Consider the following 17,500-nt stretch of genomic DNA (forward strand, 5'->3'; position numbering starts at 1 on the left):
CTCTTATCCAGAGTGACTTACATTAAGTACAGGGACATTCCCTCGAGGCAAGTAGGGTGAAGTGCCTTGCCCAAGGACACAACGTCTCACCCAGTTTAACTGAACCTGCAACTGAACCTGCTTTATTGTCAAAACACTTTTATCCACTGATTTACTTTTTACGTAATTCGATCCTGAGCTTTCACTAGACACTCTGCTTCTAGCTGTTCTCCTCCTACCTCCTCCTCATCTTCCTCATCTTCCTCCTCTTCCTTCTCCCCCTCCCCCTCCCCCCTCCCCCTCCCCCTCCTACACAGTCAGTTTAGCATTCCACTTACGTGTAGATGGCATTTAATAAACCATTACACTGTACCACCGCTATCCTTTGAATGTCTTTCAAAAATGTATAGATGGCACGTGCATTCATAGCACACAATCACATCTATTAGACAACAACCATCTGTCTCTTTAAAAAAGCTCTGACAGCAACCTGTTTATCGGGGAACGTCAACTGCAGCAGAGCTCAAAGTGGAACACAACACTTCCTCTAATCTGGACGCCAACCAACCCTGGAGCTGAAAAGCGTCGCCTCAGGAATGAGGAACAACCTGTGAGTCAACACAGTCAAAGGGGAAGGAGAGCTCAGCGTTTTCAGTCAGAGACAGCACCTGACCCCACACCTGCTCAGGTGAGACTTCGGGGTTACTGTAAACACCTTGTATGTGCACCCTGTTTGGTTGTTTGAATTCACCTTCTTTTGAGGCTCTTCACAAAAGGTAAGTCAACACAGAAAACGGTTGTTTTCTGTTTTTAACTTATCACGTTAGTGTTTTCTTTTGCCATTGAAACAGAGCTTTTTAACTCTTCACAAACAGCTTTCTAACTCTTCACAAACAGCTTTCTAACTCTTCACAAACAGCTTTCTAACTCTTCACAAACAGCTTTCTAACTCTTCACAAACAGCGTTTTAACTCTTCACAAACAGCTTTCTAATTGTTCACAAACAGCTTTATAACTCTTCACAAACAGCTTTCTAATTGTTCACAAACAGCTTTATAACTCTTCACAAACAGCTCTTCTATGTGGATCATTGTTTAAGGGGAATGGTTTAAATTAATCTTGTAAATAGTGTCACTACTGGCTCTTGGACCCTTACATAAAGGCACGTGGACTTTGTTTACCCTTTTTTCCACAAAGGGTAAACAAAGAGAGGGGGGCACTCAATTAGGCAGGCAGCTTAAACAGGACTAGCCCAGGTGTAGTTAACAACCGACTGCCTCCAGGTTCCACCCCCCACTGTCCCTCAAAGGAAACAACCAGGGAGACATTAACTTCACCTCTCCTCTCCTCTGCTCTCTCTTCACTTGTCTCTCCTCTCCTCTGCTCTCTCTTCACCTGTCTCTCCGCTCCTCTGCTCTCTCTTCACCTGTCTCTCCTCTCCTCTGCTCTCTCTTCACTTGTCTCTCCTCTCCTCTGCTCTCTCTTCACTTGTCTCTCCTCTCCTCTGCTCTCTCTTCACTTGTCTCTCCTCTCCTCTGCTCTCTCTTCACCTGTCTCTCCTCTGCTCTCTCTTCACCTGTCTCTCCTCTCCTCTGCTCTCTCTTCACTTGTCTCTCCTCTCCTCTGCTCTCTCTTCACTTGTCTCTCCTCTCCTCTGCTCTCTCTTCACTTGTCTCTCCTCTCCTCTGCTCTCTCTTCACCTGTCTCTCCTCTCCTCTGCTCTCTCTTCACCTGTCTCTCCTCTCCTTTGCTCTCTCTTCACCTGTCTCTCCTCTGCTCTCTCTTCACCTGTCTCTCCTCTCCTCTGCTCTCTCTTCACTTGTCTCTCCTCTCCTCTGCTCTCTCTTCACCTGTCTCACCTCTCCTCTGCTCTCTCTTCACCTGTCTCACCTCTCCTCTGCTCTCTCTTCACCTGTCTCTCTCTCCTCTGCTCTCTCTTCACCTGTCTCTCCTCTCCTGTTCCCCATCTCTGTAGCCGACTCCTCCCACCTGGACACTCCCTGTTTCAGTCACTCCCTCCGGCAGAAGGCTGCGGTCCATCAGGACCAATACCTCACGCCACAAAAACAGTTTCTTCCCTTCCGCTGTTGGCCTCTTCAACATGGCCAAGGGACCACACTGACTCTAATGACTTCCTGCTTAAAACACACTGCTTTTTGCATTGCATTACAAAATTGTATCTTGTACATTTGTATTTTTTGTAATATTTGTATTTTTGTATTTTTATATTGTAAATTACGGCAACTTATATTTTATTTTATTGTATATTTAATTTAATTCTAATTCCACTTAGTACTGCTAGTTTATGTACCCTTAGTATAGATAGTCCACATATTCAAATTTTAGGTGTTAATTGTATGCACCTTCCTGCCAAAGCAAATTCCTTGTCTGTGCAAACCTTCATGGCGAATAAATCCCATTCTGATTCTGATCTTGCAGACACACAGCATGGATGCAGATCTGGCCCTGGATCAGTACACCGGGAGACGCCTCTCTCAGTTTGGATCCGAGGCCTGCATTCCCGGCTGGTCTGAGAACAGCCTGGTTTTCTTGTGCGAGTTCCGCTGCGCCCCGGGCTGGAGCGAGGGGGAGGAGCCACTGCGTGTGTGCCTCCCCGCCCAGTACAACGTGCACCAGCTGCGTGTGTGTCTGTGCATGCACACCACGCAGCTGAGCTCCCCTCCGCACCCTCTGGCCCTGCTCGACCCCGCTCGAGTCCTGCTCCTCTACCGCCACCACGGAGACTGGTACGAGATCTACGACGACTGCCAGGTGCTTTGCTTCACATGTTTTTGTTCATTTGGTGGTTTATGCTCTATTTCAAGGGTGTTCACCCCTGGTCGTCAGGGTCCACTCACCCCTGGTCGTCAGGGTCCACTGGCCTGTACGTTTTAGATATTTCCCTGCTCTAGAAAACCTGATTTAAATGAATGGTCGTTCTCACAGACCATTGAACAAAAAAAGGTATCCTGCAGCGCTATAATGACATCTTGACCACAGTAGCTAGCTTATGAATGTATGGTGAACAATGACAACAACTACATCTCAACAACTTAGATACAGTGCAGTAATAACATCTTAAAGACTTCAGTACAGGGTTCAAATAATGTTGCCTCCTCCTCTGCAGGTGCTGCGGACTCTGGGCGTGCCCTGGTCACGTGACCCCTCCGGGCGCCTCACGGCCCGGATCGTCGTGGCTCCACCCCCCGGCGCCAGACACGGAGGAGAGGCGGGAGCCAGCGGCAGGCCCTCGTCAATCTGATTGGCTACGACCTGGATTCGACGCCGCCCAATCGCCTCGGGGAGCTCAGCTTCACCCGCAGGAAGCTGGCGTCGCCACGGCGCCAGGAGCTGCGTCGGCGTGACAACGTCGCTCATGCCACGGAACCCTGGACCAGCTCGGTTCCGCTTCCGCGAGAGCTGCGGATCTACGTCGACAGGAAGATCCCGATCACGCTCCACCACAGCAAGGTGAGCTTCACCGTCAGGGTCCCGGCGAGCACCACGCCCGCCGGCCTCACCACCGTGTTCCGCAGGGTGATGGAGGATCTCGGGGTCCCCCTGGGAGGACGAGGGGGGTGGTGCTGCAGGTGTCTGGCAGGGAGGACTTCCTGTCCGGGGACACCACCCCTCTCCACAACTTCCTGTGGGTGCGGCACTGTCTGAAGACCTCCCTGGAGATCCACCTCCTGGTGGTCCCTCTGACGCAGCTCTCTCTGGAGGCTGTGCCGGGCGAGGACCAACCGCTGGTGGACGGCTTCACTGGCCAGTCCAGCTCCCACCAGGACCTGAGTCTGGACAACAAAGACGTGGCCCAGATCCTCATGATCTCCCTGTGGACTGCAAGCGCAGGTTCAGGGTGAAGCTCCTGGGCTTCGACGTGCCCCCAGCCGCCCGCCAAGCCCCCGGCCTCCGTGCTGGTGGAGGTGAGCCTGCTGTATGGCAGCGAGGTGCTGGCCTCCGTGAGCTCCGCCCCCAAGCCCTTCGCTGATGAAGTGCTGTGGAACGAGTGGCTGGAGATGGAAGTGTTACTGAGCAAGCTGCCTCGCGGGGCCAAGCTGGGGATCACCATCGTGGCTTGCCCTGCCGAGGATCACCGGGCATCGCTGTCTGGGAAAGCACCAGAGCTACAGAAGGGAAAGGCCAAGGTGCTCTACTTTGTCAACCTGCTCCTCATAGACCACAGGTCAGTGGGGTTACTGGTCTTGGACTGGGACTGGCACTGGGTCAGGTCCGTGTCATGTTCTGGGTCTGGTCTGGTGTGATTCCTTCCCAGGTCCGGTTCTGGGTCTGGTTCTGGATCTTGGTATGGGTCTGGTTTTGATTCTGGTTTTGGTTATATGTCTGGGTTTCGGTCCGGTTCTGGTTCTGGTCTGGGTCACCTCAGCAGGCCACCTCAGTAGGACCTCAGCATGACCTTAGCATGACCTTAGCATGACCTTAGCATGATCTTATTATGGCTATGTTCCGTGTCCAGGTCCCATCCTGAGCCAGGGGCCACACACGCTGCACATGTGGCCATATCCCGAGCCAGAGGATGAGGCCTTCGCCCAGCAGACAGACAAGCTCTCCCTGCGCCACCAACCCTGACATAGCTGCTGCCATGGCCGTCAGCTTCTTACTGGACCGGTACAGCTTCCCCTGTGGTTCTCCCTCAGAGTCTGGGCTCTACTGGGGAGGGACCACCGCCTCCCCCCTCCTCACCCCGCCCTCCCTCTCGATCATCTTCACCCCGCCCTCCCTCTCGATCATCTTCACCCCACCCTCCATCTTCCTCCTCCAACACTCCCCCCTCCACCCTCATCCAACCCATCCTCACCCCATCCTCTACCCCTACACCATCCAGCTGTCTCCCCCAGACCCAGAACTCTCACCCGACACCTACAATGCAGCATCTTTCACTGTTTCCTCCCCCCTCCTCCTCCCCCGCCTCCTCCCTCTCCCCTTGCTCCTCAGACTCTGTTCCCCCTCCTTCATCCCTTTCCTCTCCTGTCTTCTCTCCCACCTCACCCAACCCAAGCCATCTCCTCTCCCCCTCCTCCCCCTTGACCTCCCCCCTCTCCTCCACGCCCCGCCCCCCGTTAACAAACCAACCTCGCTCCCCCTGCTGACCAATCAGGCATGCGCAAGTTCCGAGAGAAGAGCATTCTCTACACCTCCAACCTTCCTCAGTACCTGCGACGAATTGATTGGCTCGAGCCCAACACTGTGCAGGACATCCATTGGCTGCTGGGTCAGCTGGAAGCTTCAGAGCTGGACCTATCAGTGGCCCTGGAGCTTCTCAGCGTGGAGTTCCCTGACGAGAGGGTGAGGTGTCTGGCCGTGAGGAGGCTGGAGACACTGAGCAACGATGAGCTGATGCAGTTCCTGCTACAGCTGGTCCAGGTGGGACATGTCTGCCTGTCTGCCTGTCTGTCTGTCTGTCTGCCTGTCTGTCTGCCTGTCTGCCTGTTTGTCTGTCTGCCTGTCTGCCTGTCTGTTCCTCTGTCTATTTATCTGTCTATATATCAACTATTTAGTGTTTTAAATTATTTTGTGAATCTGTTTTTCACATTCCCCCCCCTACCCCCCCCTCCCCTCCCTCCCTCCCCCCTCCTCCTTCCCCTCCAGACCCTGAAGGTGGAACCATTCCATGACAGCTTCCTGGCCACGTTCCTGGTCCAGCGAGCTCTGAGGGTGAGTCATCTCTGATTCCTCACCACTTGCATCCTGTTGTGAACATATAACCACTGAAAACACATCTACATCTCACAGATGAATCAATGACTGAGTAGCTGAATGATTCAACCATCCAATTACTGCTGCAGTTCAACTACCTGTGTTTAATCAGTTGGGATGTTATTGTTGCACTGTAGTATTATTTCCTGTTCCCCACGCCTAGTACCAGAGAATTGGTTAATTCGGGATGTGGCTAGTAAATATACGTTTTCTCTGACCACCGAAATACTATAGAACTGTGCACTTCTGATCCTTGATCTGCTACTGTACATTCTATATGCACTATAAGTACGTTGCTTTGGATAAATGAATAAAAAGTCAAATATAAATGTAAATCAATCCATCAATATATTGATAAGGCAAATAATCAATTACCCAAACAAACAATCAAACCAATCACATCCATCCTCCCCCGTCTCCAGAGCAAGAGAATCGGACATTTCTTCTTCTGGTACATGCGCAGTGAGGTGGCTGGCTGTCCCTTCTTCCGCCAGCGGATGGCGCTGGTGCTGGAGGCTTACCTGCTGGGCTGTGGGCAGGCCACGCTGGACAGCTTCACACGCCAGGTCTGCCCGTCTGTCTGTCTGACTGCTTGTCTGTCTGTCTGTCTGTCTGTCTGTATACCTGTCTGTCTGTATACCTGTCCATCTCTCTCTCTCTCTCTCTCTCTCTCTCTCTCTCACTCTCTCTCTCTCTCTCTCTCTCTCTCTCTCTCTCTCTCTCTCTCTCTCTCTCTCTTTCTCTCTCTCTCACTCTCTCTCTCTCTCTCTCTCCCTCTCCCCAGGTGCAGGTTGTGGAGGCGTTGCAGGAAGTGGCCGGCACCATCAGGAGACTGTACCCAGACAAGACTGACCTCCCGCCAACTGGTAGAGCTCTCATCTTATTGGTACAGGAAGTACACTACAGGAAGTACACTACAGAAAGTACATTACAGGAAGTACACTACAGGAAGTACACTACAGGAAGTACACTACAGGAAGAATATTACAGGAAGTACACTACAGGAAGTACACTACACTAGACTGGTACTGGACTAGACAAAACTAGACTACACTGGACTAGGATGGAACTAGGCTAGGCTAGACTGGACTACAATGAGACTAGACAAGACTAGTCTAGGCCAGTCTAGGACTTGATCAGGACTAGATGGTTCTCTCATGGTTCTCTCCTGGTTCCCTCCTGGTTCTCTCCTGGTTCTCTCCTGGTTCTCTCCTGGTTCTCTCCTGGCTCTCTCCTGGCTCTCTCCTGGTTCTCTCCTGGTTCTCTCCTGGTTCTCTCATGGTTCTCTCCTGGTTCTCTCCTGGCTCCCTCCTGGTTCTCTCCTGGTTCTCTCCTGGTTCTCTCATGGTTCTCTCCTGGTTCTCTCCTGGTTCCCAGCTGCGACCACCCTGCAGGACCTCCTGAGGAAATGCAACCTGCCGCCCAGCTTCCTGGTGCCCTTTGACCCCCGGGTCACGGCTGGGACCATACTGGTGAGCTCGACATGACACCTTGGTGATAGTGGGATTGTATGTGTGTGTTTGCGTGTGTGATTGTGTGTTTGACGCCGGAAACTTGACCCCTGACCCTGTGATCCTTGACCCTCCCAGCTGGACAAATGTAAGGTGATGGCTTCCAAAAAGAAGCCTCTGTGGTTGGAGTTCCGCCCCGCCCCCAACCACGGCCCCCCCCCTCCCTACTGTGGGGATCATCTTCAAGGAGGGAGACGACCTGAGGCAGGACATGCTGGTGCTGCAGGTCAGAGACCATCTTCATCACCTTCAGCAGCATCATTTCAGCAATTCTGTGATAATGGTGGTGATGATTATGATGGTGATGGTAGTGATGATGATGGTGATGGAGATGATGGTAGTGATGGTGATGGAGATGATGGTGATAATGGTAGTGATGGTGATGGAGATGATGGTAGTGATGATGATGGTGATGGAGATGATGGTAGTGATGGAGATGATGGTAGTGATGATGATGGTGATGGAGATGATGGTAGTGATGGTGATGGAGATGATGGTAGTGATGATGATGGTGATGGAGATGATGGTAGTGATGATGATGGTGGTGATGGAGATGATGGTAGTGATGATGATGGTGATGGAGATGATGGTAGTGATGATGATGGTGATGGAGATGATGGTAGTGATGATGATGATGGTGATGGAGATGATGGTAGTGATGATGATGATGATGGGGATGGAGATGATGGTAGTGATGATGATGATGGTGATGGAGATGATGGTAGTGTTGGTGATGGAGATGATGGTAGTGATGATGATGGGGATGGAAATGATGGTAGTGATGATGATGGGGATGGAGACAGTGTGGATGAGGATGATGAGGAAGATGTCTTCCTGGTCCTCAGACACTGGTCGTGATGGATTCTATATGGCAACACAAATCTCTGGACCTCAATCTTGTACCTTATGGCTGCATCTCCACAGGACTCAACACAGGTAGGGGGGGGGGGGGGGGGCGGGGGGCAGGGGGCAGGGAGGGGGGGAGGAAAGAGGTGATGGAGGGGGGGGAGGGAGGTAGACTGATCCTGAGCTGTGTGTGTGTATGTGTGTGTATGTGTATGTGTGTGTGTGTGAGAGTGTATGTGTGTGTGTTTGTGTGTGTTTGTGTGTGTGCAGGTATGATAGAGATTGTGCGGGACGCAGTGACCATAGCTGCAGTTCAGAGGAGCCAGGGGGGAACATCAGGAGCGTTCAGGAACGACGCTCTCTGTAACTGGCTGAGAGAGAAGTGCCCCCTGCAGGAGATCGTAAGAAACACACTCTCACTCTCAAACATGAAACACGGGACATGTGTGAATAAATAGAGACGTCAAGCTAGTTCTTGTGTGTGTGCATCTGAACTGGTGCATGGATCAAAATCCTTCTCCTCTCCCTCCTCCTTCCTCTTCCTCTCCCTCCTCCTTCCTCTCCCCTCCTCCTTCCTCTACCTCTCCCTCCTCCTTCCTCTCCCTCTCCCTCTTCCTTCCTCTACATCTCCCCCCTCCTTCCTCTCCCTCCTCCTTCCTCTCCCTCCCCCTTCCTCTCCCCCCTCCTTCCTCTCCCTCCTCCTTCCTCTCCCTCCTCCTTCCTCTTCCTTCCTCTTCCCTCTCCCTCCTCCTTTCTCCCCCTCCTCCTTCCTCTCCCTCCCCCTTCCTCTTCCTTCCTCTTCCTCTCCCTCCTCCCTTCCTCTCCCTCCTCCTTCCTCTCCCTCCCCCTTCCTCTTCCTGCTCCAGCACTACCAGGCGATGGAGCGCTTTGTCAACTCGTGTGCAGGCTACTGTGTGGCGACCTATGTCCTGGGCATTGGGGACCGCCACAACGACAACATCATGATCACAGACCAGGGTAGGACAACAGGAGGGCAGGGGCAGGGCAGGGCAGGGTTACAAATAATATTTCTGTCTTTCTGAACATTTCTGTCTTTATGTCACTTTTACAACTGGGTGCTTTTCTGTTTCCAAGGGAACCTGTTCCACATTGACTTTGGTCACATCCTGGGAAACAGGAAGCGTTTCCTTGGCGTTAACCGAGAGCGTGTTCCCTTCGTTCTAACGCCTGACTTCCTGTATCTGATGGGAAAGGTCAAAGGTGGCTTTAGCCTCAACTTTGATAGGTTCAAGGTAGGAGGTCCTGTGCTGGTGTCCAATAAAATCTCTTCTTGTTTATTTATTTATACATTTTTTACCTCAAACTGCATTAGTGTGTGTGTGTGAGTTTAGACGCAGCCCGCGTCTAAATGCTTCACATCTGTGTGTGTATGTGTGTGTGTCTATGTGTGTGTATGCGTGTGTGTCTATGTGTGTGTATGCGTGTGTTTCTATGTGTGTGTATGTGTGTGTGTGTCTATGTGTGTGTATGCGTGTGTGTCTATGTGTGTGTATGTGTGTGTGTCTATGTGTGTGTATGCGTGTGTTTCTATGTGTGTGTATGTGTGTGTGTCTATGTGTGTGTATGTGTGTGTGTCTATGTGTGTGTGTTCTCCCAGGACACCTGCATGCAGGCCTACCTGTCCTTGCGCTCCCACAGTCGTCTGCTGGTCACGCTGTTCTCCCTCATGCTGCTGACGGGCATCCCAGAGCTCAGCGCCGCCAGCGACGTGGACTACCTGCGGGGGGCGCTGCTTGAGGAGGGCAGCGAGGAGGACGCCCGCAGACACTTCCTGCGCCAGGTCGCCCTGTGTGAGGAGAAGGGCTGGACTGTGCAGGCCATGTGGTGGATCCACATGGTGGCCGGGATCAAGTAGGGGGGGGAGGGAGGAGTTATATGGGTGGAAGGAGTTAGGAGTGGGAGGAGTCTGCATAAGAGGAGTCTGAGAGTAGGAGGAGTTTGTGTGGGAGGAGTCTGGGGAGTGGGAGGAGTCTGAGTTTGAAGAGTCCCTAATTAACTAATCTGATCAATACAAATACATTTCTAATAAATATAAACAGTTGATTCTACACATATACCTTTATGATCAATACATAGATGACACACCTTGCTGATTAATCATAAATCCATGCTGAAGCCTACTAGCTTCCCATCACGGCCCTGATGTTTGTTTCCTCCAGGAAAACAACGTCTCTTAATGAGGGGCTTGTTGCTCTTGTTGGTTAGTTGTAACTGATTTAACTTCTTGTACTCGCTGTGAATTATATTATTTTTGCTTGCTTTTATACAGGTAAACTCTTGCACTTTTGAGGTTCATATTGTTTAATTGTAACTTTTTTAACTACATGCTCTTATGTTTCTTCCCATTGGCACTTATTTGCTTTTCACAATGTATGCTTCATGTTTTGGCTACCCACAATGTTTTTGGGGCTATCTCGTTGTTTATGATCAGTGACATATGCACTTTTGTAAAGCTGTCTCTTGGAAGTCGCTTTGGATAAAAGCGTCTGCTAAATGAAGACATGTAAATGCAAGCCTTATGGTTTCTCATCTGATTTAGTAATCCAGTCCTTCCTGCAATAACACAGAACAGATTAGTTACTGTGTGAGAACCACGTAGAAAACATCTGATGAAAGCCACTATCTACAGGGGTGGGTGTAGCTCAGTGGTTAGAGCATTTGAATGCAGATCATGAGATACAGGGTGATTTGGACCTTCTATCTTGCTTTGGAGGAGGAGGAGAAGATAGGTGGGAGAGGGAGGAGAAAGGGAAGGGAGGAAGAAGGGAGAGGAGAGGGAGGAAATATACACCTTGTGTATTTGAAGGAGAACAAGGTCCCTGAATGTTCCTAAAGACACCTGGTTAATTTAATATGATGAACTGAACAGTGTGAAGGGAATGATGAAGGCTGCAGTTTGAGGGGGATGATGAAGGCTGCAGTTTGAGGGGAATGATGAAGGCTGCAGTTTGAGGGGGATGATGAAGGCTGCAGTTTGAGGGGGATGATGAAGGCTGCAGTTTGAGGGGGATGATGAAGGCTGCAGTTTGAGGGGGATGATGAAGGCTGCAGTTTGAGGGGAATGATGAAGGCTGCAGTTTGAGGGGGATGATGAAGGCTGCAGTTTGAGGGGGGATGATGAAGGCTGCAGTTTGAGGGGGATGATGAAGGCTGCAGTTTGAGGGGAATGATGAAGGCTGCAATTTGAGGGGGGTGATGAAGGCTGCAGTTTGAGGGGGATGATGAAGGCTGCAGTTTGAGGGGGATGATGAAGGCTGCAGTCAAAGCACACCCAATAACTCTGTGGTCTGAGAACAGAGAGACCAGCGTTTACACAGGCTGGGTTGGTACTTCTGTGACACAATAACGTAGATTTAGAAAACTCTAATGTCCTCCGAGAGGCAATTTGTGGTACAGAACACACAGACATACATTGAAAACACATCAAAGTAACAAAACAACAACACCACAATAAAATAAAATAAATGACTAATGAGTCCTCCTCACCTCCTCAAGGCTGCCATGTGTCTCGTCGCCCTAGTCAGGAAGGATTATCAAGATGATTCAGAATCTCAAGCTGATTCAGAATCTCAATCAGCTTTATTTGCCAAGTTTGCACAAACAAGAAATGTACTATGGCAGGAAAGAGTAGACGCTAAACATTTAAAAGTTTTAAATATAAATGTAGAAAATATACAACAGTATCTAAATAATTCTAACCAATATTATACAATACTATACAATACTATACTATACTATACTATACTATACTATACTATACTACAATACTATACTATAATACTATACTATAATACTATAAAACTATAATACTATAATACTATACTATAATACTATACACAGGGACACACCTGGACAGGTAAACAGAAAGGTCACAGGTGAAGGCAGCGTGTGGTTTCTATGGTAACCTTATAAAGGCAGAAGCATTCACCTGTCCTCTCTGCTTTTCTGTTATTCTTTCACTAATTAACTCGCTTGAATTAACAAGGGCGAGTTGGGGCGAGTTGGGTTTGGGTCCATTATTAGGAGAGAGAGACAGATAGAGAGATAAAGAGACAGAGACAGGGAGAGAGAAAGAGAGAGAGAGAGAGAGAGAGAGAGAGAGAGAGAGAGAGAGAGAGAGAGAGAGATGAGAGAGAGAGAGAGAGAGAGAGAGAGAGAGAAGGGAAATCTAGCAGCTTTTTTCTCAACCTCCGTCATGGTGAACCAGGTGCCCCGTGCTGCCTGGCAACCAGCCCTGGCAACCAGTCCCCTGAGTAGACCAGGTTGAATGTAGCTGGAGGGAGGAGAGGAGACAGTTCACCAGGTGAGGAGAGGACAGGTGAGGAGAGGAGACAGTTCACCAGGTGAGGTGAGGAGAGGACAGGTGACGAGAGGAGACAGTTCACAAGGTGAGGTGAGGAGAGGACAGGTGAGGAGAGGAGACAGTTCACCAGGTGAGGAGAGGAGACAGTTCACCAGGTGAGGAGAGGAGACAGTTCACCAGGTGAGCAGAGGACAGATGAGGAGAAGAGACAATTCACCAGGTGAGGAGAGGACAGGTGAGGAGAGGAGAGGCAGACACAGATCAGGTGCTGGAACAAATTTTGGCACAAAACCCTGATATCAACATGGAGGAACCATCAAACAGACTAGAACCAGGACTAGAACCAAGGCCAGGAGGAGACCCAGGACTAGAACCAAGACCGGGACTGGAACCAGGACCAGAACCAGAACCAGAGTTTGACTACTGCCAATACTTGCACAGGTACATATTGTGTACATATATTTGGTGTGTAGTCTGGGTCAGTTCTCCTGTGTGTAATGGTAACAACATTGCTTAAAAATGACTCATTGATTAACAATAGTTTGTTAAAAGTAATATGCCTTCCGGTGTACTGCAGGTAGACTCCTGAACTATTTGTGTATGTATGTATGTGTCTGTGTGTATGTGTTCATATGTATATTTGTTTGAGCAGCTGTTTATCTCCCTGTGTGTGAGTGTGCATGTATGTATATGTGTGTGTGTGTGCATGTGTGTGTGTGTGTGCGTGTGCATGTGCGTGTGTGTGTGTGAGTGTGCGTGTGTGTGTGCGTGTGCATGTGTGTGTGTGTGTGTGTGTGCGTGTGCATGTGTGTGTGTGTGTGTGTGCGTGTGTGCGTGTGTGTGCAGGCTCTCTGCTGAACATACAGCTGGATCCTTCCTCCAGCCCTCTGTGAGCACGGCCGCCCACCCCCCCTCCTGGTACACTCGACTGGTGGAACATATGGGAGGTAGAAAACAAATGCACCTATAACCACCACACCTCCCCTAACCTCTTAGAAAGCTGGCAGGGGTGCGTTCCTTTTGAACTTCTGATCTTTACAACTCAGCACTGCAGGAAACTGCTTATTGCTCTCTGACCATCACAACAACTACAATCACAGCTGGATCTGTTCCCTCATCCTGTGTAAGCCAGCCTGTCTAGTGAGGTCCTAAATCACAGCTCTGGGGGAGTTATAATATTTAAAAACATGATTGTGAGGGTTTATTTCTTGTTTCCATGATATAGGGCCCTGGACACTAGTGATGTTGCTTGTTCTGGTGTTGTTAAAGCTGCCGTCTCCATGGTGAAAAGCCAATCAGCTGTAACCGTGTGTCCCTCAGCGAGGCAATAACACAAGTCATCCTGGGGTGTAATAATCCTTCAAGTTCAAAGACGCGTTTAATTGAAACTTAGTTACCAAGGCTCACATTTAAACCCAATCAGGACTCATAAAAACAAGTCATTTTTGAACATGAGCATCTAATGTTGAGCTAAGCTGACTCACAGTAGAACAATAATAACAAATTCTCTCCCTGCCTGTTACCACTGAGCCATTTTCTTTATGAACATGAAGAAAACATTGTTTCTATGACAATGTATAAGTTATGCATGGTAGGCAGGTAGAGCACAGTACTGTAGTCATGGTGACGTGTTACCGTGCTGGTAGTCATGGTGACGTGTTACCGTGCTGGTAGTCATGGTGACGTGTTGCTGTGTCAGACCAGGTGAGTGCAGTGGGGCTGTGGGAGGCTCTCAGAGACTCAGCCAACAGGAGGACAGGACTGGAGACACAGGACACCAGACTGGTAAACACACACACACACACACTCACACACACACACACTATACACACACTCATACTCACATCTCTTGTCTCTGCCCCCAGGTGGAAGTGGACGTGTTCAGATTGGGACAGACAGAGAGAGCGGGGTCACCTACGGCACTTCGCAGGGGTCAGGGTGATGTTCCAGCTGGCACAGACACACCAGGCTTTTTCTGCCCAGATTCTGGCCCAGCCTCCCCCTCCCAGCCTCTCAGCCTCCCCCTCCCAGCCTCTCAGCCTCCCCCTCCCAGCCTCCCCCTCCCAGCCCTCCCCCTCCCAGCCTCTCAGCCTCCCCCTCCAGCCTCTTAACCCTCCCCTCCCAACCTCCCCCTCTCAGCCCTCCCCCTCCCAGCCTCTCAGCCTCCCCCTCCCAGCCTCTTAACCCTCCCCTCCCAGCCTCCCCCTCTCAGCCCTCCCCCTCCCAGCCTCTCAGCCTCCCAGCCTCCCCCTCTCAGCCCCTCCCCCTCCCAGCCTCTCAGCCCTCCCCCTCCCAGCTTCTCAGCCTCCCCCTCCCAGCCTCCCCCTCTCAGCCTCCCCCTCTCAGCCCTCCAAGCCTCCCCCTCCCAGCCTCTCAGCCCTCCCCCTCCCAGCCTCCCCTCTCAGCCCTCCCCCTCCCAGCCTCCCCCTCCCAGCCTCCCCCTCCCAGCCTCTCAGCCTCCCCCTCCCAGCCTCCCTCTCAGCCCTCCCCCTCCCAGCCTCCCCCTCCCAGCCTCCCCTCTCAGCCCTCCCCCTCCCAGCCTCCCCCTCCAGCCTCTCAGCCCTCCCCCTCCCAGCCTCCCCTCTCAGCCCTCCCCCTCCCAGCCTCTTAACCCTCCCCCTCTCAGCCCTCCCCCTCCCAGCCTCTCAGCCTCCCCCTCCCAGCCTCCCCCTCTCAGCCCTCCCCCTCCCAGCCTCTCAGCCTCCCCCTCCCAGCCTCCCCCTCCCAGCCTCCCCCTCTCAGCCCTCCCCCTCCCAGCCTCTCAGCCCCTCCCCCTCCCAGCCTCTCAGCCTCCCAGCCTCCCCCTCCCAGCCTTTCAGCTTCCTCCTTTCAGCCTCCCCCCTCCCAGCCTCTCAGCCTCCCCCCCTCCCAGCCTCCCCCTCCCAGCCTTTCAGCCTCCTTCTCCCAGCTTCCCCCTCCCAGCTTCCCCCTCCCAGCCTTCCCCTCCCAGCCTTTCAGCCTCCCCCTCCCAGCCTCCCCCTCCCAGCCTTTCAGCCTCCAACTCTCAGCCCTCCCCCTCCCAGCCTCCCCCTCCCAGCCTCTCAGCCTCTCCTTCCGAGCCTCTCAGCGCTCCCCCCCTCCCCCAGCATGTAATGTATGCTGTTGTCCAGCAGAGGGCAGCATCTGATCAGTACGTAGATGGACGTTGTGTTGAGTAGGCTACTTCTAGCTCTGTTAGACTGCTTGAGTTGAGCTTCCTGTTTTATCATTATGTTTAGCCGTTTGATATCTGACTGACACCACTCTGGTAGGGTTTGTTATTAAAAGTACATAAAACCACAAAATATAATTTTGTCATCCATCAGTGTGTGAATCAGAATCAGGGTTATTCATTGAGGCAACGGCAACCAGAATTAGCTTTCAAAGTATAAACCAAGCAAGACTTGTGTGTGTGTTTGCATGTGCTGAATGTGTGTCTGCATGTGTGTATGTGTTTGTGTGTTTGGGTGTGTTGAATGTGTGTGTGTGACCTGGGTGGACCAGGTGTGTGTGTTGAAAGTGTATGTGTGTGTGACCTGGGTGGACCAGGTGTGTGTGTTGAATGTGTATGTGTGTGTGACCTGGGTGGACCAGGTGTGTGTGTTGAAAGTGTATGTGTGTGTGACCTGGGTGGACCAGGTGTGTGTGTTGAATGTGTGTGTGTGTGTGTGACCTGGGTGAAGACTGAACACTTGCAAACACACTCACATACACACACATATACACACACATGTACACACACACATATACACACATGTATACACACACACACACACACATATCTATGTACTCACACAAACATGTGTAATCTGAGATGTGTGTTCCTGATTAGCCAGGCTCCAGGTAACCACCTCAGGGACAAAGCTGTCATCATCATCCTGTCATCATCATTCTGTCATCGTCATCCTGTCATCGTCATCCTGTCATCATCATCCTATAACCATGCTGATCCCCCCCCCCCTCCAGACAGGAAGACAGAGATCACTGATGGGCCACACATTCACACAAACACACAGCTATGAGCACTTGCATACACACACACACACAGCAAACACACACACACACCCAGAGAATCACTCTCCGCGTGAGAGACCGAAGTTGAGCCGTACACACGAGAGTCCTTTGGAATTAGAAATTGTAGGTCGGCCAAGTAAATCGTGGCTTTGGTTAAAAAGTGGCGCCTATCGTTTTCCCCCCCCTCCTATTTCCACACTACCTGGCGGAGTGTGTTCCTATAGGATAATGTAAGTTGATAAACGTCCTGACTCCGCCCCTGGCCAGTGCTTCGCTGTACTGTCCTGGAGAGAGTGGAAACTGTGCTAGGACGCACGCAGGTGGTTAAATTGAGCGGTGCTGAGCGAACAAGGACGGGACGCCGCGAGCAAACTTCTAACCAGGTAAGGCAAACCCGCCACACCCTTTCCGCGCTTCGGGCGACGTTGAACTTGAGGTTAAAAGTGTTACATTTCAATTTGCTGTACTGTAGCTTTGCTTGGTTTTCTACAGGGAATTGCATGGTCTATAAAAACTGATTAATATCCAAACGTGCAGAATTATCCTGGTAACCTAGGAAAGATTATTGGGAAGGAATAACTGTGCAAAGCTCAAGCAGTTATGTCGACTCTGCAAACAAATACGTAATTATTAGACTGTACCATGTTCAACCGGATTTCTCTTAGGCTACATAAAAACATCGACATAACTGTGAGACAAATTTTGGACGTTTCTTCTTCTTTCGACATGGCTGCACGGGTATGGTTGAACCTGCAAGTTTAACGCTGTTCGATCTGAGGTAGGGCGAGACCAAGCTGTCAGCGGTCATCAACAACTTGGGAAAGTCAGGAATTAAATGATTGGATTGAAAGACTGTAAAAGTCTCATCAATGTCGCATGGAAGTCGCCTAAATTGGTTGCAAGGTGCGGAAGACCGTAGAGCATTGATTCTGAGAGCAGAGAAACATATATACATCATAGTCCGTACTGCCCTCCTAAAATGGCCCGGTTTAAGGCAGGACTAATATAGCCTAAATGAACGACAGTTATTAGCCTACAGGGAGCGAGGACATAACTTTCAATGATACACCTTAGTTGTCCTGCTGTGTTTTTTGCGATCAGTCACCTCGCAATGTTTTCCTCACTTGTT

The 17,500-nt window shown here is 50.8% G+C and overlaps 2 protein-coding genes and 1 long non-coding RNA gene across 3 annotated transcripts in view; all 3 read left to right on the plus strand.

The window, feature by feature from the left end:
- The first annotated feature begins 633 nt into the window (after window positions 1-633).
- si:rp71-17i16.5 (phosphatidylinositol 4,5-bisphosphate 3-kinase catalytic subunit gamma isoform) lies at window positions 634-9,943 on the plus strand. The gene is given in 22 exon segments (XM_067239416.1): window positions 634-755; window positions 2,419-2,751; window positions 3,107-3,191; window positions 3,194-3,537; window positions 3,540-3,816; window positions 3,819-3,862; window positions 3,864-4,165; window positions 4,256-4,260; window positions 4,457-4,551; window positions 4,553-4,882; window positions 5,068-5,364; window positions 5,590-5,655; window positions 6,120-6,263; window positions 6,482-6,563; window positions 7,075-7,169; window positions 7,287-7,373; window positions 7,375-7,434; window positions 8,054-8,144; window positions 8,325-8,455; window positions 8,921-9,032; window positions 9,150-9,307; window positions 9,673-9,943. Coding segments are annotated over 21 exon segments (3,387 nt in total). The 5' UTR covers window positions 634-755; window positions 2,419-2,427; the 3' UTR covers window positions 9,931-9,943.
- A 2,412-nt stretch (window positions 9,944-12,355) lies between these two features.
- Window positions 12,356-13,281, plus strand: LOC136946499 (uncharacterized). Its single transcript, XR_010876908.1, has 3 exons — window positions 12,356-12,418; window positions 12,469-12,819; window positions 13,225-13,281. It is a non-coding gene; the product is annotated as an uncharacterized lncRNA (long non-coding RNA).
- A 773-nt stretch (window positions 13,282-14,054) lies between these two features.
- Window positions 14,055-17,500, plus strand: part of lamb2l (laminin, beta 2-like) — a 39,221-nt gene continuing 35,775 nt past the window's right edge. Inside the window, 1 exon segment of the mRNA XM_067239417.1 lies at window positions 14,055-14,163. Coding sequence (XP_067095518.1) covers window positions 14,055-14,163 — 109 coding nt within the window.

This window comes from Osmerus mordax, chromosome 7 (genome assembly GCF_038355195.1).
Source record: "Osmerus mordax isolate fOsmMor3 chromosome 7, fOsmMor3.pri, whole genome shotgun sequence".
Classification (NCBI taxonomy): Eukaryota; Metazoa; Chordata; class Actinopteri; order Osmeriformes; family Osmeridae; genus Osmerus; species Osmerus mordax.